The 27,131-nt window shown below is 41.0% G+C and overlaps 3 protein-coding genes across 3 annotated transcripts in view; 1 reads left to right on the forward strand and 2 right to left on the reverse strand.

Moving 5' to 3' along the window:
- Window positions 1-220: 220 nt before the first annotated feature.
- On the reverse strand, window positions 221-1,129 carry LOC129503028 (olfactory receptor 140). The gene has a single exon (XM_055314902.1). The coding sequence runs from the start codon at window positions 1,127-1,129 to the stop codon at window positions 221-223; it is 909 nt and encodes a 302-aa protein (XP_055170877.1).
- A 12,434-nt stretch (window positions 1,130-13,563) lies between these two features.
- LOC129499723 (nuclear transport factor 2-like) lies at window positions 13,564-13,914 on the forward strand. The gene has a single exon (XM_055309582.1). The coding sequence runs from the start codon at window positions 13,564-13,566 to the stop codon at window positions 13,912-13,914; it is 351 nt and encodes a 116-aa protein (XP_055165557.1).
- A 6,518-nt stretch (window positions 13,915-20,432) lies between these two features.
- The window catches only part of LOC129502360 (olfactory receptor 4S1), a 42,171-nt gene continuing 35,472 nt past the window's right edge, over window positions 20,433-27,131 (reverse strand). The window contains exon 4 of the mRNA XM_055313883.1: window positions 20,433-21,399. Within this exon, the coding sequence (XP_055169858.1) occupies window positions 20,433-21,399 (967 nt within the window). The remainder of the gene's footprint in view (window positions 21,400-27,131) is intronic.

A 27,131-nucleotide genomic window follows, 5' to 3' on the forward strand; every position in this document is an offset into this window, starting at 1 on the left:
TGTCCTGCAATTTAGTGTAAGAAGAAATTGAAGTTGTGTATACTAATCTGACTGGTCAGTAAAACAGGACATGGATAGATTAGACATAATTTGAAATGTTCAAATCAGTTTTATTTTGAAATTTTCTGATAGTCTCTCAGCTCTCATCATAACAATATGAATTCTTACTGAGAATGATAGGGGTTTTTTTTCCCCCTACTATATCAGTATCCACAATTGCTCATTTTTTCCATAGATTTTTCATGGCATTTTTCACCTCTGCATTTCTCAGTGTATAAATCAGGGGGTTGAACATGGGTGTCAAAATACAATAAAACACAGCCACTATTTTGTCTATGGACAAAGTAGATGATGGCCGCATATAAATAAATATACAAGGCACAAAGAACAGGGCAACAACAGTGAAGTGGGCCCCACAGGTGGACAGGGCTTTACGTCTCGCCTCCAAACCATGGCACCTCAAGGAACGCAGGATGACAGCATAGGAAGCAACCAGCATGAGGAAGTTCAACAGGCAGATCACACCACTGTTGGCGACCACCAGCACGCCGATGACATACGTGTTGGTACAGGCAAGTTCCAGCAAGGGGTACAAGTCACAGACAAAGTGATTGATCACATTAGGCCCACAGAAGGGCAGCTGAAGGACCAGGAGGAGCTGGACCAGGGAATGCAGGAAGCCTCCCAACCAAGCCACCCCCACCAGCAGGGCACAGAGATGCCTGGTCATGATGGTCGTGTAGTGCAGGGGCTTGCAGATGGCCACGTAGCGGTCATAGGCCATGACCGTGAGCAGAATGATTTCCGTTCCTCCCAATAAATGGGCAACAAAGAATTGAACCAGGCAGCCCTCAAAAGAGATGGCCCTCCCCTCATACAAGGAGTCAGCGATGAGTTTGGGGGTCATACACGAGGAATAGCAAGTATCAATGAATGACAAGCATGAGAGGAAAAAGTACATAGGGGAGCTCAGGATGGGACTGAAGATAATGGTGATCATGATAAGTAGGTTGCCTCCAACAGAGACAAGGTAGACAATCAAAAAGAACACAAATAAAACTCTCTGCACCTCGGAGTTTTGTGAGAGTCCCAGCATGAAAAATTCCGTGATGTTTCGTGAACTATCCATGAATCGTGAGCTACAGCAAGGACTTGGGTTAAAAGAGATTCACCCAGAAAAATCTGTTACTCCTTCTTTCGAGAAACTTCAAATTGAGGGAAAGCAGTGTTTGTGGAATAGCGTTATTCCAAATCCTGAATCCCAAAGCAAGAACCTGCTAATAATATAAATAATTTTCTGCATTCCTAATTAATAATTTAACCAAGTACAAAGTTAAATAACAGACATAATAACTCCCAAAATATTGCCTTTCTTGCATTTTAACTAGCACGAATAAATTCTGTTTTCTGATTGAAAAAATCTTCATGGAGTTTTTTTTTTTTTTTACTAAAAACTGCAATATAGGGCAGCCCCGGTGGCGCAGCGGTTTAGTGCCACCTGCAGCCCAGGGTGTGATCCTGAGACCCGGGATCGAGTCCCACATCAGGCTCCTTGCATGGAACCTGCTTCTCCCTCTGCTTGTGTCTCTGCCCCCCCCCCTCTCTCTCTCTCTCTCTCTGTGTGTGTGTGTGTGTCTCTCATGAATAAATAAATAAAATCTTTTTTTAAAAAACTGCAATACATATAAATTTTAGTTCATTAAAAATAACCATTTATGGGAAAATAATTTCCCTAAATATTTGTTGTAGTTTTTTTTAGAACCACACAACCAGCTCCTAATTGCACTTCTCACTGCACATGGGCATCTCCTCAAAAACTGATTTCCTCATCTCAACCCCAGCTCCACTTGCTCTTCCTTCTATATTTCCTCCATCTCCCACCACAAACATAAGAGTAAGTCATCCTTGACTTCTCCCTTTACTAATCTATTTCATAATCTCAAAATTTGTCATCATACTTTACCAAACCTTGTTCCTTAACTTTCAACCATCCATCCATCCATTCATTGATTCCACAAACATTTTGAGCACCCACCTAGCCCCAACCATAGTTCTCAGCACTAGACTTAGATCAATTAGCAAAATAATCTGATGGTTGCTCCAACAACACCATAACTAATCTCTCCTGCCTCATATCTCACCCAGACACCTGTTCAGTCATCCACACTGCAGCCAGTAATATGTATAAAATTCAATCATTCAATCATGTCATCATCCAGTTTAAAATCCGCTAAAGGCTCTTCTTTACATTTAAGATAAAATCTAAGCATTTTGGCCTCATCACAAGTCCCTGAATCTTAGTGATCCACCCATGTTATCCTTCCCTGTCCACTACCATGTGCTTTAGCCATATTAAACTACCGTAAATTCCCTGATCAAGTCATACTCACTAACATCTCATTGCCACCCACTTGCTATCCCCCCAAACTTTCCCAATTCTACTCCCATACATCCTCCAATAATAGGCTCAGATATCATCTCCAAAAGGAAGATGGTCTCTTCTCCCACCCTAGGCTAGACTATAAGGACTTGCACTGTATTCCTATAGTACCCAGATCGCAGCTCTATCCTAATTCTTTGGACACACTATGTTGTACTAGCGCCTGTCCACCTTCCAACCCTATGCTTAGAGTATCTTGAAAGAGGATTCTTTGTGTTTAATAGCTATATCACCAGACCTAAACAGTGGTCAATGACTATTTGTTGAATGAATACAAAAATAAACCAAAAAATATAGGAAGTTTACAATACCTGGATCTAAGGAGGTCAGTAAGTTCTTATCAGAATTAATTACTTTTTAACATGGCACATTGATAGAAATAACACTATTCTTAAAAAGTCATCCTTCTGCATCATTTGGTCCTCTTTCCCCTGCTTTGAATGATGCATATTGTTCAATGCCTGGATAAGATTAAAGAAAGTTCCCGTAGGGAGGAAATAATGTTTCATAGTCTCTTCCCTGGTTTAGAAAACTCTCACAATCCTTAAGTGATCATAGTTCAAAAACCAAATAAGGGATTTCATCCATTTATGAGCTACAGGGGGGGACCTCTTAAAATATCACTTCCCATATTCTTTGTCAATAAGCCGTTAAGGATAATTTTATTTGTATGGTAAGCTGGTACAAACATCTTTGGATTTCAAATACTAACATTTTGACCAAGAGATATTAAACAGCCAACCCAAGTCACAGGAAGTGAGGTTGTGGGGTACTGCACACAGATCTCATGTCTCCTGACTCCCAGTCTGTCTCTCTGTCCCACACTATCAAACACCTCACAACTCAGAGTACTGTCATGGAACAGACGAAAGGAGCAGAAGGAAAGACAAAGTTGCTGACTCTGGTTTCTGCTAAGGCTGTGTACCAGCAGATCCTCTTAGGAAAAGTGGTGGAAAACTAATTACAAACCTAACTCATGGCAAGTAGACAGAGTTTAAAAAATAAAGAGAAAAAAATTTAGTACTACCATTCAAAAAGAAAAACTTCCCAAGTTTTTCATGTATTTTTTTCTTCCATTCCTTCTTCCATCTATGATTTTTTATCACTTTTCATTGACACTTTTGAAATCACACCATATGTTTCATATATAATCCTGATGAATACAATTTAAATATTTCCTATATCATTATAAGGCATTGTTTTTAATGATTGCCTATCATTCTGCCTATTATTCTGTCAAGTAGGTGTACCTACTAATTATAAGTCATTTTTTTCTAATACCACAAAAAACCTCATCATGCATTAAGTTACCTCTGGGTCCCTAAGATAATTGCTCAGATGTACAGACTAAACAGAGGGATATAGATGTTATAAAGAATTTTGATATCTCTCACCAAAAAAGGCAGTACCCAATTTACATAACTAACACCAAAATGTAGATAACCTCTTTCACCCCAGCTAGTAATAGATATCAGGTTTATTTTTCACTAACTTTCAACTCACTTTTTTAAATTTGTATTTTTCTAACCACTGGTAATGCTGAACTTCCTATGTTTTACTATCCAATATATTTCTCCCTTTCAGAAATTATTAAAGCTACAAAGAGTAATTTAGGGGGAACTGAGAAGTAACTTATAGGTGATCAGTGTTTCTCAATCTCAGCCTTTTAGATGCCAGCTCTTGAGAGATCTTGTCAAAGCAATTGTTGGAACTGGTAGAGAAAATTTCATGCCCATACAATTGGTCTCTCTGAATATATAACTCGGTGTTTTATTATGTACCATACTATTTCATCATTACAATGAGACAAAAACTAGGTTTTATTTTCTCCTTCACAGATGATAAAATTAAATATCAATGAATTTTCTTCCTTTATATACTTATCCCAGGGCAGTAAATGGTAGAACAGAATTTGACCAGGCTCCTCCATCTGACATCAATCCCACATGCTGTTCACTGCACTGTTCTCCAACTGAGAGTTTCTAGCTTCTTTCTCTCCTAAGCTTTCTCTCCAATAAGAGTCAGGAAGTTTGGGCTCTTGTGCTGACTCTTCCTTGAGGTAACTGTGAGACTTTTGGAAATTGACTTCATCTTCCTGAGCCATAGTACTCCTGCTTTCCAAGTGAGGAGAGCTGGCGGTGAGGAATAGTGCTATCAGCTATAACTGGTGGATCCTGGAAGCAAATAGAAGTTTCTCCTTGCATCTGTGAACAGATGCTCTCACTTTACAACCTCCCCATAATTTGAGACACTTCCTAGTAGTATGACTTTGAACAGGTTTTTAACCTCTTTATGCTTCATTTCCTCTTCCATGTGCTATCTAGAAGGATAAAATCCATTTTCACTTTTTTCCCCCTTATCCTCACAGAAATTGCCCTCAGGGACCTCTCTGGTCCAAATCTTCTCCTAAGGCCCTGGCCACCTACCTACTGATTCTGGCCTGTGCATCTCCAAGATTAGTTATCTCAGCAGTTGTAAGTCTGGAAGGATTCTAAGCATTCTGTATGCACCCAGAAAGACGAGCTACTATCACATGAAGAGACTATCACATTCAAAATATTTGTGAGCCAGATAAATTCAGAGTTCATCCCCAAGTCCCTGGGTTCACAGTAGGTTTAAAGGTCCATCCACTCATTCATTCAGTCAACAGATACCATATCATGATCAGGTATATTGAGCTGGTGGCTGAGGAAACAGGAGATGAAGTCAGCTTGGTCCTCATTCTTACGGAGTATACAGTATTCAGACTGTGATAGAAATTTGCCCAAGGAATTATATGAGCCTGAAGAGGAGTCCTACCCTATCTTGGATGTGATTTAAGTGTTCCAAATGCTAACCTCATTCTCTCAGCACCACATGCCATCAGTCTCACACCGCACAGATATACTGAATGCTCACCTGGTTCCCTTGCTGCCACCACCTCATGATGCCTGGCTGCTACACTCAGGTCTCCCCACCATCTGCCCCAGCCTGTCCCACCTCTGATCTCCCTCTGCTCCACCACTTTCCCCATCCCATCTCAGCCCTCCTGACCTGGGATTCCCTTTATTTCAAGTTCTGCAATGTCCTTCTACATATCTAAGCTCCAACCCTAACATCCAAGTTGTGGGTTTGAGCTTGTAAATCTCAATGTACTGACCAGTGTGGATGCTTCCAATCCTCAACCACAATTGTGAGATTCATAAGCAGAGAAAGTCAAATGATTATCACAAGAATTACTTTTACAGAATGCTGCAGAATCTCAGAAGAAGGTTCTGGGCAATTGACAGGTAAATCCATCGGTCTTCACAGAGAAAAGGTAGCTGAAAATATATTTTAGATTAAAAAGAAGCTGAGTCTTTCTAGAAAGAGCTTGAGAACTCTGTATTATCTGTCTTCTTATAATCTTATGAAATAAAAAAAAGGCTGGCAGAGGACAGGTACAGAAATCACATAAAAGAAGTTTATCTCAATTCCAAATGGGTAGAGGACTCACTACATGAGATTGGGATCTTCCAGGTCTGGGTTTGAGGGCATGTTCTGACTACTAGTGGATCCTGAGAGTCTGAAACAGCCATCAAACTGGGGAGTTCTCAGCTCCTCCAATCAGCCACTTTGAGCCTCAGTTTCTTCATTTGTAAGAGTGATGTCAATACTCAGTCTACCTGACTCTGATGGGTGTTGAGATCAGATAAGTGAATAAACAGACTATAGACGCTATAAATTTCTAAGAAAAAAAATGTAAGTTCTTGATTGTTATTTGTATTTTTTTTTCTGAATTCAAACCCTAATACCAAGTTAAGATAGGATTTTGGAAACTTTAAATCAAAATTCAGAAAAGAGGATGGAATTAGGATCATTATCAAGAATCAAATCGGTCTTGTTGCATAGAAAACAATAGAAAATTTGAATTTAACAGAAAAGATATCAATACTGAGAGACAACTTACCTGTATAGCCAAGTCGAAATGCTTGAATAATGTACAATTCATTATTTTGCTTGAACATTTTCTCTAGAAAAAGTGAGGTGGATTGAAAATTTCTGAATTTCTGAATCTGAAATTTCAGATTCCACCTATAAGAGCAGATCCCAACATGCCACGTTTTGCAACCACCATAGCACTGAACTCATCTAAAGTTGGTCCTAAGTCCCTGTTTGCTCTCTGTGGTAAGCGTGGGGTGGAGGGTGACAAGAAGCGATGGCTGCTCCATCCCCTAGGTGACCCCAGATATGAAGTCCTTATGAAAGACCTCTTGGATGAAATCACTAATATGACCCAACCAGATTGGGAATCCTATTGACTTTCTTGCCCTAAAAACTGGAACAAGTTAAAAGTGTTAAAAGTGTTAAGACTTTCTTAAGTGTCTGAGCTGCAGAGTCAGCTCCTAGAAGAGACCAACTCCCTCTCCCAGCCAGATGGAAGAAGCTGGCACCAGACCAGGAATTTAAACACCCTGGTCTTGTGAGACCCTGTCTCAGAGGCTAACAAGTCTCCTGATATGGCTCAGGGCCAAGGAAAAACAGAGAAGTGGACTAAGTTTATCACAAATGCTGAACCTATGGCCCAAGATTTCCCAGCCTCCCAAGGACTTACTTTTTTTTTTTTTTTTTTTTGGAGTTCAAGTTGCCAACATATACCATAACACCCAGTGCTCATCTTGCCAAGTGTCCCCCTCAGTGCCCATCACCCAGTCACCCCAATCCCCGCCCACCTTCCCTTCCACTACCCCTTGTTCATTTCCCAGAGTTAGGAGTCTCTCATGTTTTGTCACCCTCACTGATATTTTTACTCATTTTCTCTCCTTTCCCTTTATTCTCTTTCACTAATTTTTATATTCCCCAAATTAATGAGACCATATGATGTTTTCCCTTTTCCAATTGACTTATTTCACTCAGCATAATTCCCTCCAGGTCCATCCACGTCGAAGCAAATGCTGGGTATTTGTCGTTTCGAATAGCTGAGTAATATTTCATTGTATACATATACCACATCTTCTTTTTTTGTGTGATATTATATTGTATTTGGAGAAAGTGGCAATACTAAAAAGAATACAGACCTATGTGTTTTAAAATTCTATCAAATTCTTTTTTTAATAAATTTATTTTATTCAATTTGGTGTTCAACTTGCCAACATATAGAATAAGACCCAGTGCTCATCCCGTCAAGTGCCCCCCTCAGTTCCCATCACCCAGTCACTCACCCCCCGCCCACCTCCCTTTCTACCATCCCTAGATCATTTCCCAGAGTTAGGAGTCTTTCATGTTCTGTCTCCCTCTCTGATATCTCCCACTCATTTTTTCTCCTTTCGCCTTTATTCCCTTGCACTATTTTTTATATTCCCCAAATGAATGAGACCATATAATGTTTGTCCTTCTCCAATTGACTTATTTCACTCAGCAAAATACCCTCCAGTTCCATCCACATCAAAGCAAATGGTGGGTATTTGTCATTTCTAATGGCTGGGTAATATTCCATTGTATACATAGACCACATCTTCTTTATCCATTCATCTTTCGATGGACACCAAGGCTCCTTCCACAGTTTGGCTTTTGTGGACATTGCTGCTATAAACATAGCATAACATATATTATATATAATAAAAATATATATATTACATATATATATTTCTTCTTGATGAGAGCCCTTTTAACAGGTGTGAAGTGATATATATATATATAGATAGATAGATAGATAGATAGATATAGATATAGATATAGATATAGATATAGATATACCATGGGAAAAGCTTGGGGAGGAATGAGGCAGCTATTTTGCTGTAATACAGAGCTGTGAAGTTTTAACTGCCTGCCTACCATATGCCATACCCCAGAATTGGGACAGCCAAGAAAAGAGCAACCCCCCACTGCTGGTTCAGATTTCTGGGTCATTAAGGAAATATATATCAAATCACAACGACATTACCACTTCCTACCGACTAGGATGGTTATGATCAAAAACAGGGTAAGTAACACATGTTTGCAAGAATTTGGAGATATTGTATATTACTGATGAGAATGTAAAATGTTGCCACTGCTGTGGAAACACTGGTGGTTTGTTTTTTGTTTTAAGTTAAATGTAGCCAAAAGCACAAACAACAAAAGCCAAAATCAACAAATGGGACTACATCAAACTCAAAAGATTCTGCACAGCAAAAGAAACAAAATGAAGACAACCTATAAAATAGGGGGAAAAATTTGCAGACCCTATATCAGATAAAGGGATAATATCCAAAATATATACTTAGTCAACTCAACAACAACAACAAAAATTAAAAATAGGCATAAGAATTAAACAGGCATTTTTCCAAAAGGGACATCAAAATGGCCAAGAGACACATGAGAAGATGCTCTACCTCACTAATCATCAAGGAAATGCAAATCAAAATCACAATGTTAGAATGGCTCACACTGATTAGAATGGCTCACCTCACACCTGTTAAAAGGGCTCTCATCAAGAAGAGACAACAGGTGCTGTCTCTTCCTCTCTCTCTCTCTCTCTCTGTCTCTCATGAATAAATAAATAAAATCTTTAAAAAAAAACAATTAGTGAAATGGTGGTCTTCAGGGGATGGGGGGAGTTGGGATAAGAGTTATTTTGCTTAAGGGTACAAACTTGTAACAAGTACTAAAAAAGCCATAGAGATCTAATGCACAGTATAATGAATATAGACAATATTATATTATAACTATATAATGTGATAAATATCTGCACATCAGTAATTATATTACAATATATAAATGTATCAACAACATGCTGAACACCTTAAACTTATACAATGTTACAATTAAATTTATTCAATTAAAAAATTTGTTTTAAGTTAAATATGGAATTACCATATGACCCAACAATTCCATTCCCAGATATATATCCAAAAGAATTGAAAACAAGTAAACAAGTACTTGTACACAAATGTTCATAGAGCACTACTCACAATAGCCAAAAGATAGAAACATCCCAAATGTCCATCAGCTGGTGATTGAATAATCAAAATGTAATCTACTTGTACAATGGGGTATTATTCATCCATAGAAAGAAATGAAGTAATGATACATGCTACAGTGTGAATGAATCTTGAAAACATTATACTAAGTGGAAGAAGCCAAATATAGTCACAAAAGATTCCTTTTACATCAGATATCCCAAACAAGTAAAGCCAGAGACAGAAAGTGGATTAGTGGTTTCCAGGGCTTAAAGTGAGGAAGGATAGTTACTGCTAAACAGTATGGGTTTCCTTCTGGGGTGGCGAATTATCTTGACACTAAATAAAGGTGATGGTTGCACAACAATTTGAATATACTAAATGTCACTCTATTGTACATTTTTCAATGATTAATTTTATGTTATTCAAATTTTATCTTAAAATAGATGTAAAAAAAAACGTAGAATACTGCCTTATACACATAGAATGTGCTCAGTAAATGTTAGTAATTACTACTAGGTGACAGACACTATGGTAGGCACTGAGATACTATGGTTGACAAGACCAAAAGGATTCTTGCCCTCAAGGAGTTTAGTCTGGTGGAGGAAAGAGTTAATAAGCAAAGAAATATTTGCACACTGCAATAGTGTGAGGGAAAAAATGGTGGCATAATAGAGTAATAATCTCTTAATTTCTTAATCTACCTCTATTACTAAAGATTTCTGATTTATATATATATATTTATAAATCACCTACATGTGCTGTTTAACGGTAATTTGATATATACCTTAAATACATCAAAAAATTTAAAGAATTATTAGTTAAAATTAAATACTTTAAAACATGTTGCTAACTTTAATAGTTTTATACTTTAAGGCAAAATATACATTTTGGATGAGATTTATCAACATCCAGAAGGGACTTTGTGTGTGTGCATTTGCATTATTGGTATTATTTTTCAATCCAGGAATTATTTGCAAGCAGTTTTTTTAGCACATGCCATTTCAAGATAGTTAAGCTAGAAAATACAACGTAATCCACTAAATGAGATTCACATAAACTGTAGCTCACTAAAATATGCCCAAATTTAGTAAAGAAATGAGTTCATCATTAACTTTTCCCACAATGTAGAACTCCCATTCTTCTTTGAAAAGTCTCAAATACTTTACATTTTATGTTCTAGCATGCAGATCACCTAAGGGCTGGCTGTCAACCTATAAATTAAACATGGCACCATAGAAGCATTACAGGGGACTAGGATCTCCAAGAAATCTCACTGTAGAAAAAGAAGATCTAGTATTGGTCTCTCAAACAAAAGGGAAGATCCCCAAGGATGCTCCTCCCACTACTGAAATGAAAATATGAATATATTTCATAAAATCTAAAGCCTTGATGAAATGGACAATATATGTATATATATAATCTTTTACTAAAACTACTCGAATATATATATAAAGCCTTGATAGTCTCAAACCTACTAAAATTATTGAATCAGTAATCTAAAATAGTCCCCCCAAATTTTTTAAATAAGAAAAATAAAATATTCCCAGAAAGGAATATTTTTCTACCATGCTAGATGTAAGTAATCTCTCACTGTGGCTTTGTATTTAATTTTTCACTAATGAGTTTACAAATCTCATAAAATTGTTGATTTGGGCATTATTTTAAAGAACAATAATAATAACATTCAACTTCCATAAGAATAACAAGCTAAAAATAGAAAGATCTTTCTTAATTTGAGAAAATATATCTACCCAAAATCTATATCAAGCATCATCTGTAATGGAGAAAGTTAGAAATACTCCCTTTAAAATTAGGAATGATGGGATCCCTGAGTGGCGCAGCGGTTTGGCGCCTGCCTTTGGCCCAGGGCCCGATCCTGGAGACCCGGAATCGAATCCCACGTCGGGCTCCCGGTGCATGGAGCCTGCTTCTCACTCTGCCTCTCTGTCTCTCTCTGTGTGACTATCATGAATAATTAAATAAAATCTTTAAAAAAAATAAAATAAATAAAATAAAATTAGGAATGATAATCTTAATGTCACTGATTATATCTGACACTGTGCTAGAATTCCTACCCAGAGATGGTAAAAAAAAAATGAAAAGGAAGATAGAACACCTACAGCATCCCCAGATGGTCTGCTAGAAAACACAAAAGTGTTCCAGAAAAATTATTAGCAGTAATAAGAGTTTAGTAAAATAGCTATACAATTAAAAACAAAAAAAAACCATTACATCTCTATATAATACAAGTTAGAAGATGCAATACTTTTATTTTTTAAGATTTTATTTACTTATTTGAGAGAGTGAGTGAGCAAGCACAAACTGGGGAAGGAACAAAGGGAGAGGGACAAGTAGACTCCACACTGAGCATGGAGCCTGATATGGCGCTCAATATGATGACCTGAGCCAAAATCAAGAGTCCAAAGCTTAACCAACTGAGCCAGCCACGCATCCCAATGTTGCAATTCTTAAGGACACTATTGACAAAAGCAACAAAACTATAAGTTTCCTAGAATAAATTTAATCATAGAATCTGTATGCAGAAATGCATCAATTTGACTTAAAACATTAAACATCAAAATAAAAAATTAAAATAACACCAAAATAAACACCAAACACCAAGATAAATAAAAGCATAGTAAAGACTGTCAAGGTCTGTCCATATCCCTATTCATTGCTGTCTTGCTTGCTTGTTTGTTTGGTTTTTTGCCAGTATATTTCTGTGCTTTCACTGCCAACAGCTAGCACATGCTGCCTTGGGGCTACTAGAGTCCATTTCCCTTATATTATTAGACAAAAATGCCTGGGAATTTATGCTCCAACCCAACCCCAGAGAAACCCTCAGCTAATGTCTAAATAGTCTAGGAGTATCAAAACTCCATTCACTTGCTTTTTTTTAAGATTTTATTTATTTTTATTTATGAGAGAGAGAGAGAGAGGAGAGAGAGAGAGAGAGGAGAGAGAGGCTCCATGCATGGAGCCCGACATTGGACTTGATCCCAGGTCTCCACGATCACGCCCTGGGCTGAAGGCAGCGTTAAACCGCTAAGCCCATGGGGCTGCCCAATTCACTTGCTTCTTTTTATATATATATATTTTATTGGTGTTCAATTTGCCAACATATAGAATAACACCCAGTGCTCATCCCGTCAAGTGCCCACCTCAGTGCCCATCACCCAGTCACCCCCACCCCCCGCCCACCTCCCCTCCACCACCCCTAGTTCATTTCCCAGAGTTAGGAGTCTCTCATGTTCTGTCTCCCTTTCTGATATTTCCCACTTATTTTTTCTCCTTTCCCCTTTATTCCCTTTCACTATTTTTTATATTCCCCGAATGAATAAGACCATATAATGTTTGTCCTTCTCCGATTGACTTATTTCACTCAGCATAATAACCTCCAGTTCCATCCACGTTGAAGCAAATGGTGGGTATTTGTCATTTCTAATGGCAGAGTAACTTGCTTCTAATCAAACTCCAGGCACAATTTACACTCCAGAGTTCTGCAAAATCAGTCTAAAGTGACCCTCTGCTGGAATTAATCTGAAACTGCATTCTTATTTATGTTTCCCTCCTCTATCTTGCTTCCTCTACTCCCTTTACAGTTTCCCTGGGAAGAACTGTTTAATAAATCATTTATTAGTCCCAGACACTATTCCTTTAGATTTTCAGAGGACTTTGTTTAACACATAACCAAAACAGAGGTATCCCATACTTGTGAGTATAAGTTCTTCTCAAAGTGACATAGAAATACAACACTATTCCAAAAAAATTCCCAATAACATTTTGTGGAATTTGACAATTTAAACTTAAAATTGTCTAGAAGATAAACGGATTCAAAATAGACAGGCTATTCTAAAAAAAAGAACACATTAGAGAAACTTGCCCTACTAGATATCAAGACATAAACCAGAGTAATGGAGAGTATAGGGTTGGCCCAGAAACAGACTCATGAAAATATAGAAATTTGATATATGTCAAATAACTATGTTGTATACTTTAAATATCTTATTTTTTTCAATTATACCTCAGTAAGCCGGGGGGGGGGATTTTTTTAAATAAAGCTTTGGCCCTAAAAAAAATTGATATGGTCTTCCACATGGGAAAAATAATTGAGTCCTTTCCTCCACAATGCCCCCAAATCAATTGTAAGTAAAACAAGAAATTAGCTGCTGCCATCGTGCCAGCCCCTCGGGTCTCAACAAGGCCGGGTGACGCTCCAGAATGGAAGACAAGCCAATTTGGGAGCCGATTCAATCCAGCTTCATTCAGCATTACTACCAGTTATTTGATAATGACAGAACCCAACTAGGCACAATTTATATTGATACATCATGCCTTACGTGGGAAGGACAGCAGTTCCAGGGGAAAGCTCCCATGGTGGAGAAGTTGTTTAGCCTTCCGTTCCAGAAAATCCAGCACAGCATCACGGCACAGGACCATCAGCCTATGCCGGATAGCTGCATTACCAGCATGGTAGTGGGCCAGCTCAAGGCTGATGAAGACCCCATCATGGGATTCCACCAGATGTTCCTATTGAAGAACATCAGTGATGCTTGGGGTTTGCACCAATGACATGTTCAGGCTTGCCCTGCACAGCTTAGGCTGACTTCTTCCCAGCAAGGCACTCATGCTGTTTCCTCCTCCCTCCTCTTCCTGATAACTATTCACACTCCTCCAGATGCTCCAAATATCATACACAAATGAACAGGGCCGTGGTGGGAGCGGGTGCAGTGCACTGCTACTACCAAGGTATTGTGCATGAGGTTTGGATGCTAGACTAGTTTGGATGCTAGACTAGTTGCATCTGACAGGAGAAGTTTGTGATGTACCAACGCATGATTGGAAACACTTAAGTAATGCAAAAGGTTGTCTTTTTTTTTTTTTAATCTACAGACAAGTTGCTCTAGTAACCCAAAGAACTGAAGGAGAAAGCAGCTGCCTCACCACCCAGATATTGACTTCTTCGGATGTTTCAATGGCTCATGATATAATAAAACCACAAAAATTTTCTTAACAACACACACAAAAAAAAGAAAAAACAAGAAATTCAATGAAAAGGTATAAATTTAAATCTTTGGGATAAAATATCAGTTAATATCATCCTGACCCTGACTTAAGAAATGATTTCTTAAGGCACAAACAACACTAACAATAATGGAAATTTACAATTATGATACAAATGTCTGGGAATGTTTCACTATCTAATTGGATTGGGTATGTGATACATGGACGATCACTAAATACTTATGTGGATAACATTTACATATATATATCATGTATTCCTTTGTATCAAATATTTTGAAAAGTGGGTAAGAAAAACTAACTTTCATGAAAGACAGGGTTGGGGATGCATCTAACTTCTAGCTCAATTTCCTTTTCTGCCTTCACTGTGAACACCTTCTACCTCCATGAAGGAGTTCACAGTCCCTTCCCCGCAACCATGACAAACAGAGGAAATTCCATACCAGAGTGTGAATGACAGTTGAGAAAATAAAAGCTTTTAACTAGGGTTGAAAGAAAACCTAAGACTGAGTGGCTGAGTGTCCAGCAAATAAGCTTTACCTATTTATAACTTCCAGAAAATCTGTAGTAGGAACATGAAAGTGGGATTTCACTGAAGGAAGAGGAGTACTGGGAAATAATTAGATCTTCTTCATTTGATGTTTTTTCTCTTGAAATAATTGTGTCAAGTCCAAAAATCTATGGAAAAATATATGAATTTCTTTTACGAAATGTACCAAAATTGATCCTAAGGAAACAAATGGTAAAATGAAGGGGGGAAAAAAGTTGGCCCACGTTTAGCATAGAGACTAATAACCTAATAGATTCACAGGACATCTGAAATGGAGGTCCTTAGGGATTCAAGCCAATCTCTTTATTTGTGTGCCTCAGGAAACGGAAGCCCATGAACATGCAGGGGGACAGACATAACCCCATACCTACAACCTAGTTTCTTGGTTCTCCATCTAGCACAGTTTCCACTGTGTCACACACTGTATGGCACACCCACAACTAAAACACAGTTGGGTTTCTACAACCTGCAGTCCATGATCTGTTCTCTCCAACCTCAATTTCCTCCTCTTTCCCCACCTCAGCATGACCAGTAAACTTCTGCCATAAGACACAAGCACCCCATCCCACACCCTAAAATGGTTCCAGAGATGGACAAACTCCTATAAACAGGACTTAAGGATGATAACAAGATTACTAAATAATCCCTTTCCATTCAACTCTGTGCTCAGAATCTTATCATGTAAGTGCTTGAATGTTCACAAAAAAGAGAGGAGAATTTCAAGACGCCAAGGGAATAATACTAGTGCACAGAAGCACTTACTATCTATACTTGAAATTGTACCTGGTATGGTGAATCTTCTCCAGTAATTACAGACCCATGTTTATACATGTCCTATATGTGCCCTTATACACCTGTCTTCACCTATATGAACATATATATATGGGTACATGTGTCCACACACATAAAACACACATCAATTTTAAAATGTTCTGTGAAGGCAGCAGTAGAAAGGCACTAAACTAGCGATTAGAAGTCCTTGTATGTGACCCTATGTGAGTAACTTAGCCCATATCTCTCTACTTCCATTTATCTTCAAACCTGAAGAGCCACACATGTTCCCACATTCTTCCAAGGACTTTTAAAGACAGGTGATTTATTCAACACACATTAAGCTCATATATGAAAACTCCTCAGAATATTCTGTTTCCATGGTGTCAATTACTGTTTTATTGCTATGATTCTCATGGTCAGGAGTAACATTTGCATTTGTGTTAGGCATCAGATGGAACACTAAGTTTTTTCAATGCTACCATCCTCACCCAACACTGATCACACTTCTGGTGAATAACCTGATTAATAACCTACTTCCTGAGGTTGTTGTAAGGATTAAAGGTTGTTGTACTACAGTCAAAACACAGAGATTCCACTTCAGTCTCCACTTCAGGAACTTGGAAGTCACCACTCCATCCTAGGTAAAAAAGCTGCATAGAATGAAAAGTCAACAACTCTTCTTGGATCCTTAAGGAGGACGACATAGGGCAAACCACCACCCCCAAGACTGGGGAAAAGATAGAAAAACACAGGGGTTGCCACTTTCCAGGGCAGAGACTCATGGGTGGAAACCACTATAGGAATCTGCTGGGGTTGGGAAACCTAAACTAGAATCGATGAATTACTGGAGGCTCAGCGTGGACCAGTCTGGGAGCTACATGCTCCATAGGAACCCAGTAAAGGAGCCTCCCCCTACCCCAATAGTCTGAGATTTATGTACTGGAGCTCAACTAGATTCCCATGGTAAGTTTCAGAGAAAAATCCCATCATGATTCCAGCGGGGAGCAAAACAGGAACCATTTTTAAGCAGACCAGAGCACCTGTTCTTCACAAGGCCTGCACTCAGAGAAACTAGTTAACCAGCACCTAGCCTGCTGGGGTTTTCCCAGAGACTAACCTGGAGGGAGAGAAACACCCAGCTCCTGTCAGCCACAGTCATCCTGTCCCATCTAAGGGCGGAAAAAAAAAACTGAGAAACTCTTGAGAAGTTCATAGTCCAGAGACAACAACTCACTAAACACATTCCCATAGTGTCTGGCATCCTAGAAGATGCAGGAACTGTTAACACACTCATAAATATAAGCTTCAGAACACAAGGATTCTTGCCTGCTTCTATTCTGCTGTCCCTCCATTCCTGCCTAGCAAAAGCACCAGGACTGACCCTCCCTCCCTTCTTACCTGCCTCCCTCCCTCCCTCCCTTCCTTCCTCCACCTTCCCAGCCAGGTGGAGAGTTTGGTGTCTCTCCAAAGGACACAGGGAAGGACACAGAGCAGAAAGGAAAAGGGCTGGAGGTAGCAGAAAGCCCAAGACCTGTTCCTCAATGACACCTTCACTGCTGTCCACTACTGCCCCACCAGCCCGCAGCCTGCTAGAAATAGGCGGTCAGAGGTGGGACTCCATGGTTAAGAGTCAATGTCTCAGGAACACTATCACCTCGCCCCAGGCTCCACCCTACTCCACACTCTCACCTCAGTGGCCTTTTTTTGTCCCCTAACTCAGCCACTTCTCTGGTAAAGGGCTGGATGCCCTGCATTGAATAAACACAAACCTAAATGGAAATAAAATGAAACAACATACTTACCACCTAGTAGATGATCATTACAAAATTAAGGAATGAAAAATCCATCTGGTATTTAGGACAAAGGGAGGAACACATCCGGGGTTTAGGAAGACAGAGGAAGAAGAGAAGGGCATAAGGAACCTGTGGCAGCCACCTACACAACAGACTCTGACACAGCACTTTACAGACCAACCTTCTGAAGCTGGTATTGTTACTGTCTCCTTTCTAAATGTGGAAACTGACATCCAACAGGGGTGAATGACCTATTGTCAGAGGAGGAAGTCGGAGGTCCTTGACAGGCCAAGGCCACTGGGTGGCTTTCCAGCTAGATCCAGGCAATTAGAGGCTTCCCACCACTGTCTCTCCTTGGAATGTTCCATCTGCCCTCCTTCCCACAGACACAGCCACTTCCAAATGAAGGAACAGAAGAAGAGCTGAGGACAAAGCAGAAGCTGACACCCTGCAACCCAACCCCCACCCCACCCCACCACCACCACCAAGTGGGATGTGTGTGACATTCCTCAGGCACTTCTGGCTGCCCTAAATCTAAGGAAAAGAAAAAAAATAGTTAACTTATAGAGATTATAATCCTGCAAGACATGAGTCTCCCTCAGTTTATAAATGTTTTAGTGTTTCACAAGAACAAAACATTTTATCAATAACCTAGCTTCCAGAAGAAAACAGAGACACTTATATGTCCTTATAACCTGCAGCCCATTGAAAGAACCTTGAAGGGAAAGGAGGGTCATGTTCCTCCAGGAAGCTCCCAACTGTTTAATGCTAATATCCTGCTAGAGAGAAAAGCCACCTTAGCTTGACAATGGCCAGGTCTCCAGTATTTGTAGGTCCTCTTTAGCACATGAAAATTCTTTTGAAAGTCTCCCTTTTCCTTACCTCCCCCAAATACCAAGTGTATATTCACCACCCTTCACAACCCAGGGGGACAGCAGCTCCTCCTGCCCATGAGTCCTGTCTCCGTGCCTTAATAAAACTACCATTTTGTAGGAAAGATGTCTCAAGATTTATTTCTTGGTTTTGGGCTCAGGACCTCATCCCACCACACCTCACTTTTATTCCAAACTACATCACAAGCACTCACTCTGAGAGAGTAAGGAATTAGTCAGACTATCTGGACTGACCTGAGTACAGTCTCTGTATCAACTTTTAATTCTGGCAGTGGATGCAGAGATCTACTGGTCTGGGTGCCACTTAAGACAGCCTCCTAGGTAAGTAACTCCCCTTGCTCATTACACCTGCCACCAACTAATCTGGAGGGGTCAACCTCTTTCTTGAGTCTCTCCTTGCTCTCCATTTACAAGGGACGGTTTGCAAACCAACATTCACTGAGACACCAGAGCAGCTCTCCTAATTCCATCCAGCTTTGCTCCCTCTAGCAGCAAAAATGAATGAAGACAGAGGGGGATTCCTGGGGACCACAGTCCCTGCTCCTCTAGAAAGAGAGAAGCGCTAACAACTTGCTTTCCCTGGCTCGCTCTCCATCCCACAGCTTGCCACAAACCCTGGGTCCTTCAAAATGTCCTGGTCCAACCTACTCCATTTTTAACCTTGAAATAAAAATGCCAGTTTTCTTGCCAGCAAAAGTGGGTTTACTCCTAAAAAGCTGAGGCTAGCATTATGCATTACAACACTTCTATAAAGGAATGGGTGGGGTGGCTATTATACACACAGAGTTCATTGGAGTAAACTAGGAGTGCTAAGCATAGGTTCTTTCATTGGCTGATCTGTGACGGTCTCCCATTGCCTGAACTGCTGCCCTGGAGATGGAAATCCTTTCTAACTCCAACTGGAATAGTAAAGTAGCATTTATATGTTTTTGGAGTAGCGTTGTTGGGTTCCAGAGCTGCTGGCCAAGAAAGAATTCTCCAAATGTGTTTGGTGCAAAAAAAAAAAAAAAAAAAAAAGGTGATTTTATTAATGCAAGGGGACAGGACCCATAGGCAGAAAGAGCTGAGGCCTCTAGCTGCCCCAAGATTGTGAGGGGCAACTGATTATATACTTTGGGGTTGGGGAAGAAAAGATAAGGGAAGTTCCAGAAGGATTTTCATATGCCAAAGAAGACTCAAAGAATACCAGAGGCCTTGCTATCTTCACACCAAGGTATTTTTCCCGATAGAAAGGTTATAAGGCAGTTGGGAGCTCCCTGAAGGAATCTTATACTCCGCCGCCGCAAGTATTTGTTAATGGATGGCAGGTTTTGAGGACATTTATTTTATCTATTTCCTTCTCCCTTTGTTTCTCACATCAGTATGGGCAAGCATGGTGATCTTTCCCTGCAGACTCAGCATTTGAGGACAGTGGTAGGTAGGGCATTAGCACCTGCCCTGCTGACCTCGTGGCTCCATTTTCGAAAGGTCTCCTCTTATTAATTTGCACACAATCATTGTGGAAGGAGTTTTGAGGTCAGGAGAGCCCTGAAAGCTGACTTAGGGGAACTGGATTGTGCTCTCCCTCTGGCTCAATATTTAATTTGTGACTTTGTGTAAATCTGTAACCTCTCTACACTTATTCATCTACCTGCTAAGAACTGGAAATGAAGTAGAATGCATAAAATACTTTGAATATCATGAGAGAAAGACTAAATTTCATTGAGCACTGTATAGCCACAAAAAAGGAAATATTGAGTACTATTATCCATGGTATAGATGATATATTCAATCTTCAAGGATGTTCCTTCATTCATAAACCTCAGAGGTTTCCTGAATGAGCCCTCATGTACTATGACCCCCCCTGAGGGGAGAGATTACATCTTGCTTTTATTTGTGTCCCCAGTGCCTCACTCATTGCAGACACTCAATATTTAATGAATGAAGGGGTGAAGGAGTATGTGAGATGATGATGATGATGATGGTGATGATTATACGGTTGTCATTACAAGCATTAAATTGGATATGCTAAAAGATGGGAAGTCCCCAAGGTCCAGGCTGGATTTGATTCCCTAGATGTCACTTCTCCCCCATGCTCCCCTCTACTCTAAACAGTTTCCTCATTGCATTTTTCACCTCATTATTCCTCAACGTGTAGATCAGAGGGTTCAGCAAAGGTGGCATGACAATGTTAAAGAGGATGACAAGTTTGTCGGCAGCCAGGGTGGTGGAGGGCCGAATGTACATGAACATGGGGGGCAGAAGGACCAAAAGAACAGTGACGATGTGTGAGCCACATGTAGAGAGAGCCTTACGCCGACCCTCAGATGACTGGCTTCTCAGGTTCAGTAAGATGACCACATAGGAGATGATAAGGATGATAAAGGACACGAGAGATATCATGCCACTGTTGGCCACCACAATGAGCCCCACCACATAAGTGTCTGCACAGGCCAGCTTCAGCAAGGGATGAACATCACAGAAGAAGTTGTCAATCTCATTAGGCCCACAAAAGGGAAGCTGGACTGTGAGGAGGGTCTGTAGGATGGAATGCAGGAAGCCACCCACCCAGGAGGCCCCTGCCAGCAGACCACACTTCCACCGATCCATGATAGCCGTGTAGTGCAGGGGCCTACAGATGGCCACATAGCGGTCATAGGCCATAGCTGTGAGGAGAAAGATCTCAGTGCCACCAAAGAAGTGGGCAGAAAAGAGCTGGGTCATGCAGCCATTGAAGGAGATGGTCTTTCGCTCCATGAAAGTGTCAGCAATCATCTTGGGTGTGGTAGCAGATGGATAGCACATGTCCGCAAAAGACAGGTGGCTGAGGAAGAAATACATGGGAGCATTCAGGGTCTTGCTGGCATTAATGGTGATGACGACCAGAAGGTTCCCCAGGACAGTGAGCACGTGGAAGAGGGAGAAGACCACAAAGCACACAAGCTGCATCTCCCTGCTCTGGAAAAGGCCGAACAACACAAATTCAGTCACGTTGTTCTTGGTTCCCATGGCTTCTCTGCCCTGAGCACTGACAATGTAGTTAGCTCTGCAAGGACACAAATTATATGACATTAGAAAGTTTCCCAAATCGGGGAAATCAGAATACTGCATTCAGGACTAATAATGATTCTAACACCAAACTACAATTGAGGGAGAACAGTTCCCCACACCTAAAGCAATTCTCAGAAACCAACAAGTTGTCCTACAATTCAACTCAGTTCTGACACTATGTACCTGGAGACAGTTTCAGATCCTACCGGATAAAAGTTCAGCCCACAAGACTGGCCGCTGTTCTGTACTCCAAATGCCAGTTGCAACCCAGATCATCAACTGTGCTTCTGATAATGTCTATTGATCAAAGATTCCAGTGACCCCCTTCCTTCTGTTTGATTCATTTGCTAGAGCAGCTCACAGAATTCAGAAGAAGATTTATTATAAGAAGATATAACTCAGGAATAGCCAGATGGAAGAGATGCATAAGGCAAGATTTGTGGTAAGGGCATGGAATTTACATGCTCTCTGACAGCATCACTCTCCCCAGATCACCACCTTTTCACCAACCTGGACTCTCTCTAAACCTCAGCCTTTGGATTTTTTATGGAGCCTTCAGTACTTAGGCATGAGTGATTAAATCATTGGCCATTGGCCATCATTCAACCATTAGTCCCTCTTTCCTCCCCCAGGTTCCAGAGGTAGAACCCTGCAATCACAAGGTTGGTTCCCCATTCCCTCATCCCCCAACCTCACATGACCTAGGGGCATATCAAAGGTCACCTCATTAACATAATGAAAGACACCCTGATCTCTCTCACCACTCAGGAAATTCAAGGGTTTTAGAAGCCATGTGCTACAAATTGGGACAAAGACCAAGTACATACTTCTAATCATAAACCACTACATCACAAGGTCCCAGCTATGCTAAATACTAACTGTGGACTTTGGCAACTCAATTAACTCTTCAGTACCTCAGTTTCAAATTTTAAAAAAACAGGCAGATTTCCAGTTCAAGAAGGTGACACAGAAAGACTGGTCCCACCTCCTCCACAGAACACACCAAATTATACTTAGAACAATTCCAGAAAAACTGAGGGCTGACTCAACAGCTCCTGAACAATCAAATATAGAATGGCAAGAGACACCAAGAGAGACAGAGACATAGTACAAAGGGAACCCCACCTTTGATGCTCTAAGTGGGAGTAGGGAGGTATAGTACCTAAGGCCTGAGAACAGATCGCTCTATCTTTGGTCACAGAAAAAAGGCCTTGGTTTAAAAGAGCAACTAGTGTTAAAGGCAGGTACTTAGGTTCTAACAGGATATCTGGAGGTCAGCAAAGAAGTTCTGGCAAGATAGTGGGAAAGTCAGAGGCCCATCCTCCTGGTAGTGTTCCAAAACAAAGCCACAAGAAGCCAGGTCAAACCAGTCTGGCTCAAGATAAAAATTTTCTCAGATCAACAAAAGGTGAAAGAGTTTATCATCACTAAACTAGCGAGGGCGGGGCAAGATGGCGGAAGAGTAGGGTCCTCAAGTCACCTGTCCCCACCAAATTACCTAGATAACCTTCAAATCATCCTGAATATCTACGAATTCGGCCTGAGATGTAAAGAGAGACCAGCTGGAAGGCTACAGTGAGAAGAGTTCGCGCTTCTATCAGGTAGGAAGACGGGGAAAAAGAAATAAAGACACAAAAGGCCTCCGAGGGGGAGGGGCCCCGCGAGGAGCCGGGCTGAGGCCGGGGCGAGTGTCCCCAGGACGGGAGAGCCCCGTCCCGGAGGAGCAGGAGCTGCACCAACCTTCCCGGGGGAAAGGGGCTCGCAGGGAGTTGGAGCAGGACCCCAGGAGGACGGGGATGCCCTCAGGCTCCCTGGGACAGTAACAGACACCTGCGCCCCAGGAGAGTGCGCGGAGCTCCGTGAAGGGCTGCAGTGCGCACGCATTGACCCGGGAACAGCCCGGAGGGGCTCGGGCGGCGGCTCCGCGGAGGGGGCTGCGGGGCGGGAGCGCGAATCCCACAGCGCAGGCCCCGGAGCACAGGGCACCGGGACACAGCCCAGGATCCGGCCTCCCCCGGGACAGGCAGAGGCCGGGAGGGCCCAGGACAGCAAGGACGCTCCTGCCCCGAGCTGAGCAGATCAGCGGCCCCGCCCCGGAGCCTCCAGGCCCTGCAGACTGAGAGCTCCGAGTTACTGTTCAGGTCCTCCCTTTCCAGGGCTCCAGAGCTGGCCGCCACCACTGGGGTTGTTCTTCCTGGGGCCTCGCGGGGTAAAGAACCCCCACTGAGCCTCACAGTGGCCTCAACGGATAAACAGGATAAACATCACTCACTGAGCCCTGCACCAGGCAGGGGGCTGAGCAGCTCCCCCAAGTGCTAACACCTGAAAATCAGCACATTAGGCCCCTCCCCCAGAAGACCAGCTAGACGGACAGGGGAAAAACAAATTATTGACCAAGCAGCACTGGAAAGTTCCAGAGGAAGTCGAGGGATTTACAGTATACAGAAACAGAGGATACGCCCCCTTGTTTTTTTGTTTTTTGATTTCTGTTTGCTTCCCCCACCCCTTTTTTTTATTTCTTTTTTCTTTTTTTCTTTTTTTTCTTCTTTTTTCTCTTTTTTTCCTTCTTTCTTCTTTTCTCTTTTTTTCTTTTTTTCTTTTTCTTTTCTTCTTTCTCTTCTCTCTTTTTCTCCTTTTCCCAATACAACTTGTTTTTGGCCGCTCTGCACTGAGCAAAATGACAAGAAAGAAAACATCACCTCAAAAGAAAGAATCAGAAACAGTCCTCTCTCCCACAGAGTTACAAAATTTGGATTACAATTCAATGTCAGAAAGCCAATTCAGAAGCACTATTATAAAGCTACTGGTGCCTCTAGAAAAAACCATAAAGGACTCAAGAGACTTCATGACTGCAGAATTTAGATCTAATCAGGCAGAAATTAAAAATCAATTAAATCAGATGCAATCCAAACTAGAGGTCCTAACGACGAAGGTTAATGAGGTGGAAGAACGAGTGAGTGACATAGAAGACAAGTTGATGGCAAAGAAGGAAACTGAGGAAAAAAAAGACAGACAAAAGATCATGAGGATAGAAGAGGGAAATAAGTGACAGCCTGAGGAAGAAAAATCTACATTTAATTGGGGTTCCCGAGGGCGCCGAAAGGGACAGAGGTCCAAAATAAGTATTTGAACAAATCACAGCTGAAAACTTTCTTAATCTGGGAAGGGAAACAGGCATTCAGATCCAGGAAATAGAGAGATCACCCCCTAAAATCAATAAACACTGTTCAACACCTCGACATTTAATAGTGAAGCTTGCAAATTCCAAAGATAAAGAGAAGATCCTTAAAGCAGCAAGAGACAAAGATCCCTAAATTATATGGGGAGAACTATTAGATTAACAGCAGACCTCTCCACGGAGACCTGGCAGGCCAGAAAGGGCTGGCAGGATATAATCAGGGTCCTAAATGAGAAAAACAGGCAGCCAAGAATACGTTATCCAGCAAGGCTCTCATTCAGAATAGAAGGAGAAATAAAGAGCTTCCAAGACAGGCAGGAACTGAAAGAATATGTGACCACCAAACCAGCTCTGCAAGAAATTTTAAGGGGGACTCTTAAAATTCCCCTTTAGGAAGAAGTTTAGTGGAACAATCCACAAAAACAAGGACTGAATAGATATCATGATGACACTAACTCATATCTCTCAATAGTAACTCTGAACGAGAACGGGCTTAATGACCCCATCAAAAGGCTAGGGTTTCAGACTGGATAAAAAAGCAGGACCCATCTATTTCCTGTCTACAAGACACTCATTTTAATATTTTTAATTTTTATTTATGATAGTCACACAGAGAGAGAGAGAGAGAGGCAGAGACACAGGCAGAGGGAGAAGCAGGCTCCATGCACCGGGAGCGCAACGTGGGATCGATCCCAAGTCTCCAGGATCGTGCCCTGGGCCAAAGGCAGGCGCCAAACCCCTGCGCCACCCAGGGTTCCCAAGAGACTCATTTTAGACAGAAGGACACCTACAACCTGAAAATAAAAGGTTGGAGAAACATTTACCATTCAAATGGTCCTCAAAAGAAAGCAGGGGTAGCCATCCTTATATCAGATAAACTAAAATTACCCCGAAGACTGTAGTGACAGATGAAGAGGGACACTATCTCATACTTAAAGGATCTATCCAACAAGAGGACTTAACAATCTTCAATATATATGCCCCAAATGGGGGAGCTGCCAAATATTTAAATAAATTAGTAACCAAAGTGAAGAAATACTTAGATAATAATACACTTATACTCGGTGACTTCAATCTAGCTTTTTCTATACTCAGTAGGTCTTTAAGCACAACATCTCCAAAGAAACGAGAGCTTTAAATGATACACTGGACCAGATGGATTTCACAGATATCTACAGAACTTTACATCCAAACTCAACAGAATACACATTCTTCTCAAGTGCACATGGAACTTTGTCCAGAAGAGACCACATACTGGGTCACAAATCAGGTCTGAACCGATACCAAAAGATTGGGATCATCCCCTGCATATTCTCAGACCATAATACCTTGAAATTAGAACTAAATCACAAGAAGAAGTTTGGAAGGACCTCAAACACGTGGAGGTTAAGGACCATCCTGCTAAAAGATAAAAGGGCCAAACAGGAAATTAAGGAAGAATTAAAAAGATTCATGGAGGGGATCCCTGGGTGGCGTAGCGGTTTGGCGCCTGCCTTTGGCCCGGGGCGCGATCCTGGAGACCCGGGGTCGAATCCCACGTTAGGCTCCCTGCATGGAGCCTGCTTCTCCCTCTGCCTCTCTGTCTCTCTCTGTGTGACTATCATGAATAAATAAAAAATCTTTAAAAAAAATATTCATGGAAACTAATGAGAATGAAAATACAACCGTTCAAAATCTTTGGGATGCAGCAAAAGCAGTCCTGAGGGGGAAATACATTGCAATACAAGCATCCATTCAAAAACTGGAAAGAACTCAAATACAAAAGCTAACCTTACACATAAAGGAGCTAGAGAAAAAACAGGAAATAGATCCTACACCCAGCAGAAGAAGAGAGTTAATAAAGATTTGAGCAGAACTCCACAAAATCGAGACCAGAAGAACTGTGGAACAGATCAACAGAACCAGGAGTTGGTTCTCTGAAAGAATTATTAAGATAGATAAACCATTAGCCAGCCTTATTAAAAAGAAGAGAGAGAAGACTCAAATTAATAAAATCATGAATGAGAAAGGAGAGATCACTACCAACACCAAGGAAATACAAACGATTTTAAAAACATATTATGAGCAACTATACGCCAATAAATTAGGCAATCTAGAAGAAATGGACGCATTCCTGGAAAGCCACAAACTACCAAAACTGGAACAGGAAGAAATAGACAACCTGAACAGTCAAATAACCAGGGAGGAGATTGAAGCAGTCATCAAAAACCTCCCAAGACACAAAAGTCCAGGGCCAGATGGCTTCCCAGTGGAATTCTATCAAACGTTTAAAGAGGAAACCATACCTATTCTACTAAAGCTGTTTGGAAAGATAGAAAGAGATGGAGTACTTCCAAACTCCTTCTATGAGGCCAGCATCACCTTAATTCCAAAACCAGACAAAGACCCCACCAAAAAGGAGAATTACAGACCAATATCCCTGATGAACATGGATGCAAAAATTCTCAACAAGATACTAGCCAATAGGATCCAACAATACATTAAGAAAATCATTCACCATGACCAAGTAGGATTTATCCCCGGGACACAAGGCTGGTTCAACACTCGTA

The sequence above is a fragment of the Nyctereutes procyonoides genome, unplaced genomic scaffold, assembly GCF_905146905.1.
Source record: "Nyctereutes procyonoides isolate TBG_1078 unplaced genomic scaffold, NYPRO_anot_genome, whole genome shotgun sequence".
In the NCBI taxonomy this organism is placed as follows: Eukaryota; Metazoa; Chordata; class Mammalia; order Carnivora; family Canidae; genus Nyctereutes; species Nyctereutes procyonoides.

Coding starts and splice junctions, on each gene's coding strand:
- LOC129503028 (XM_055314902.1), bottom strand. CDS start 1,129: ATGGATAGTTCACGAAACATCACGGAATTTTTCATGCTGGGACTCTCA.
- LOC129499723 (XM_055309582.1), top strand. CDS start 13,564: ATGGAAGACAAGCCAATTTGGGAGCCGATTCAATCCAGCTTCATTCAG.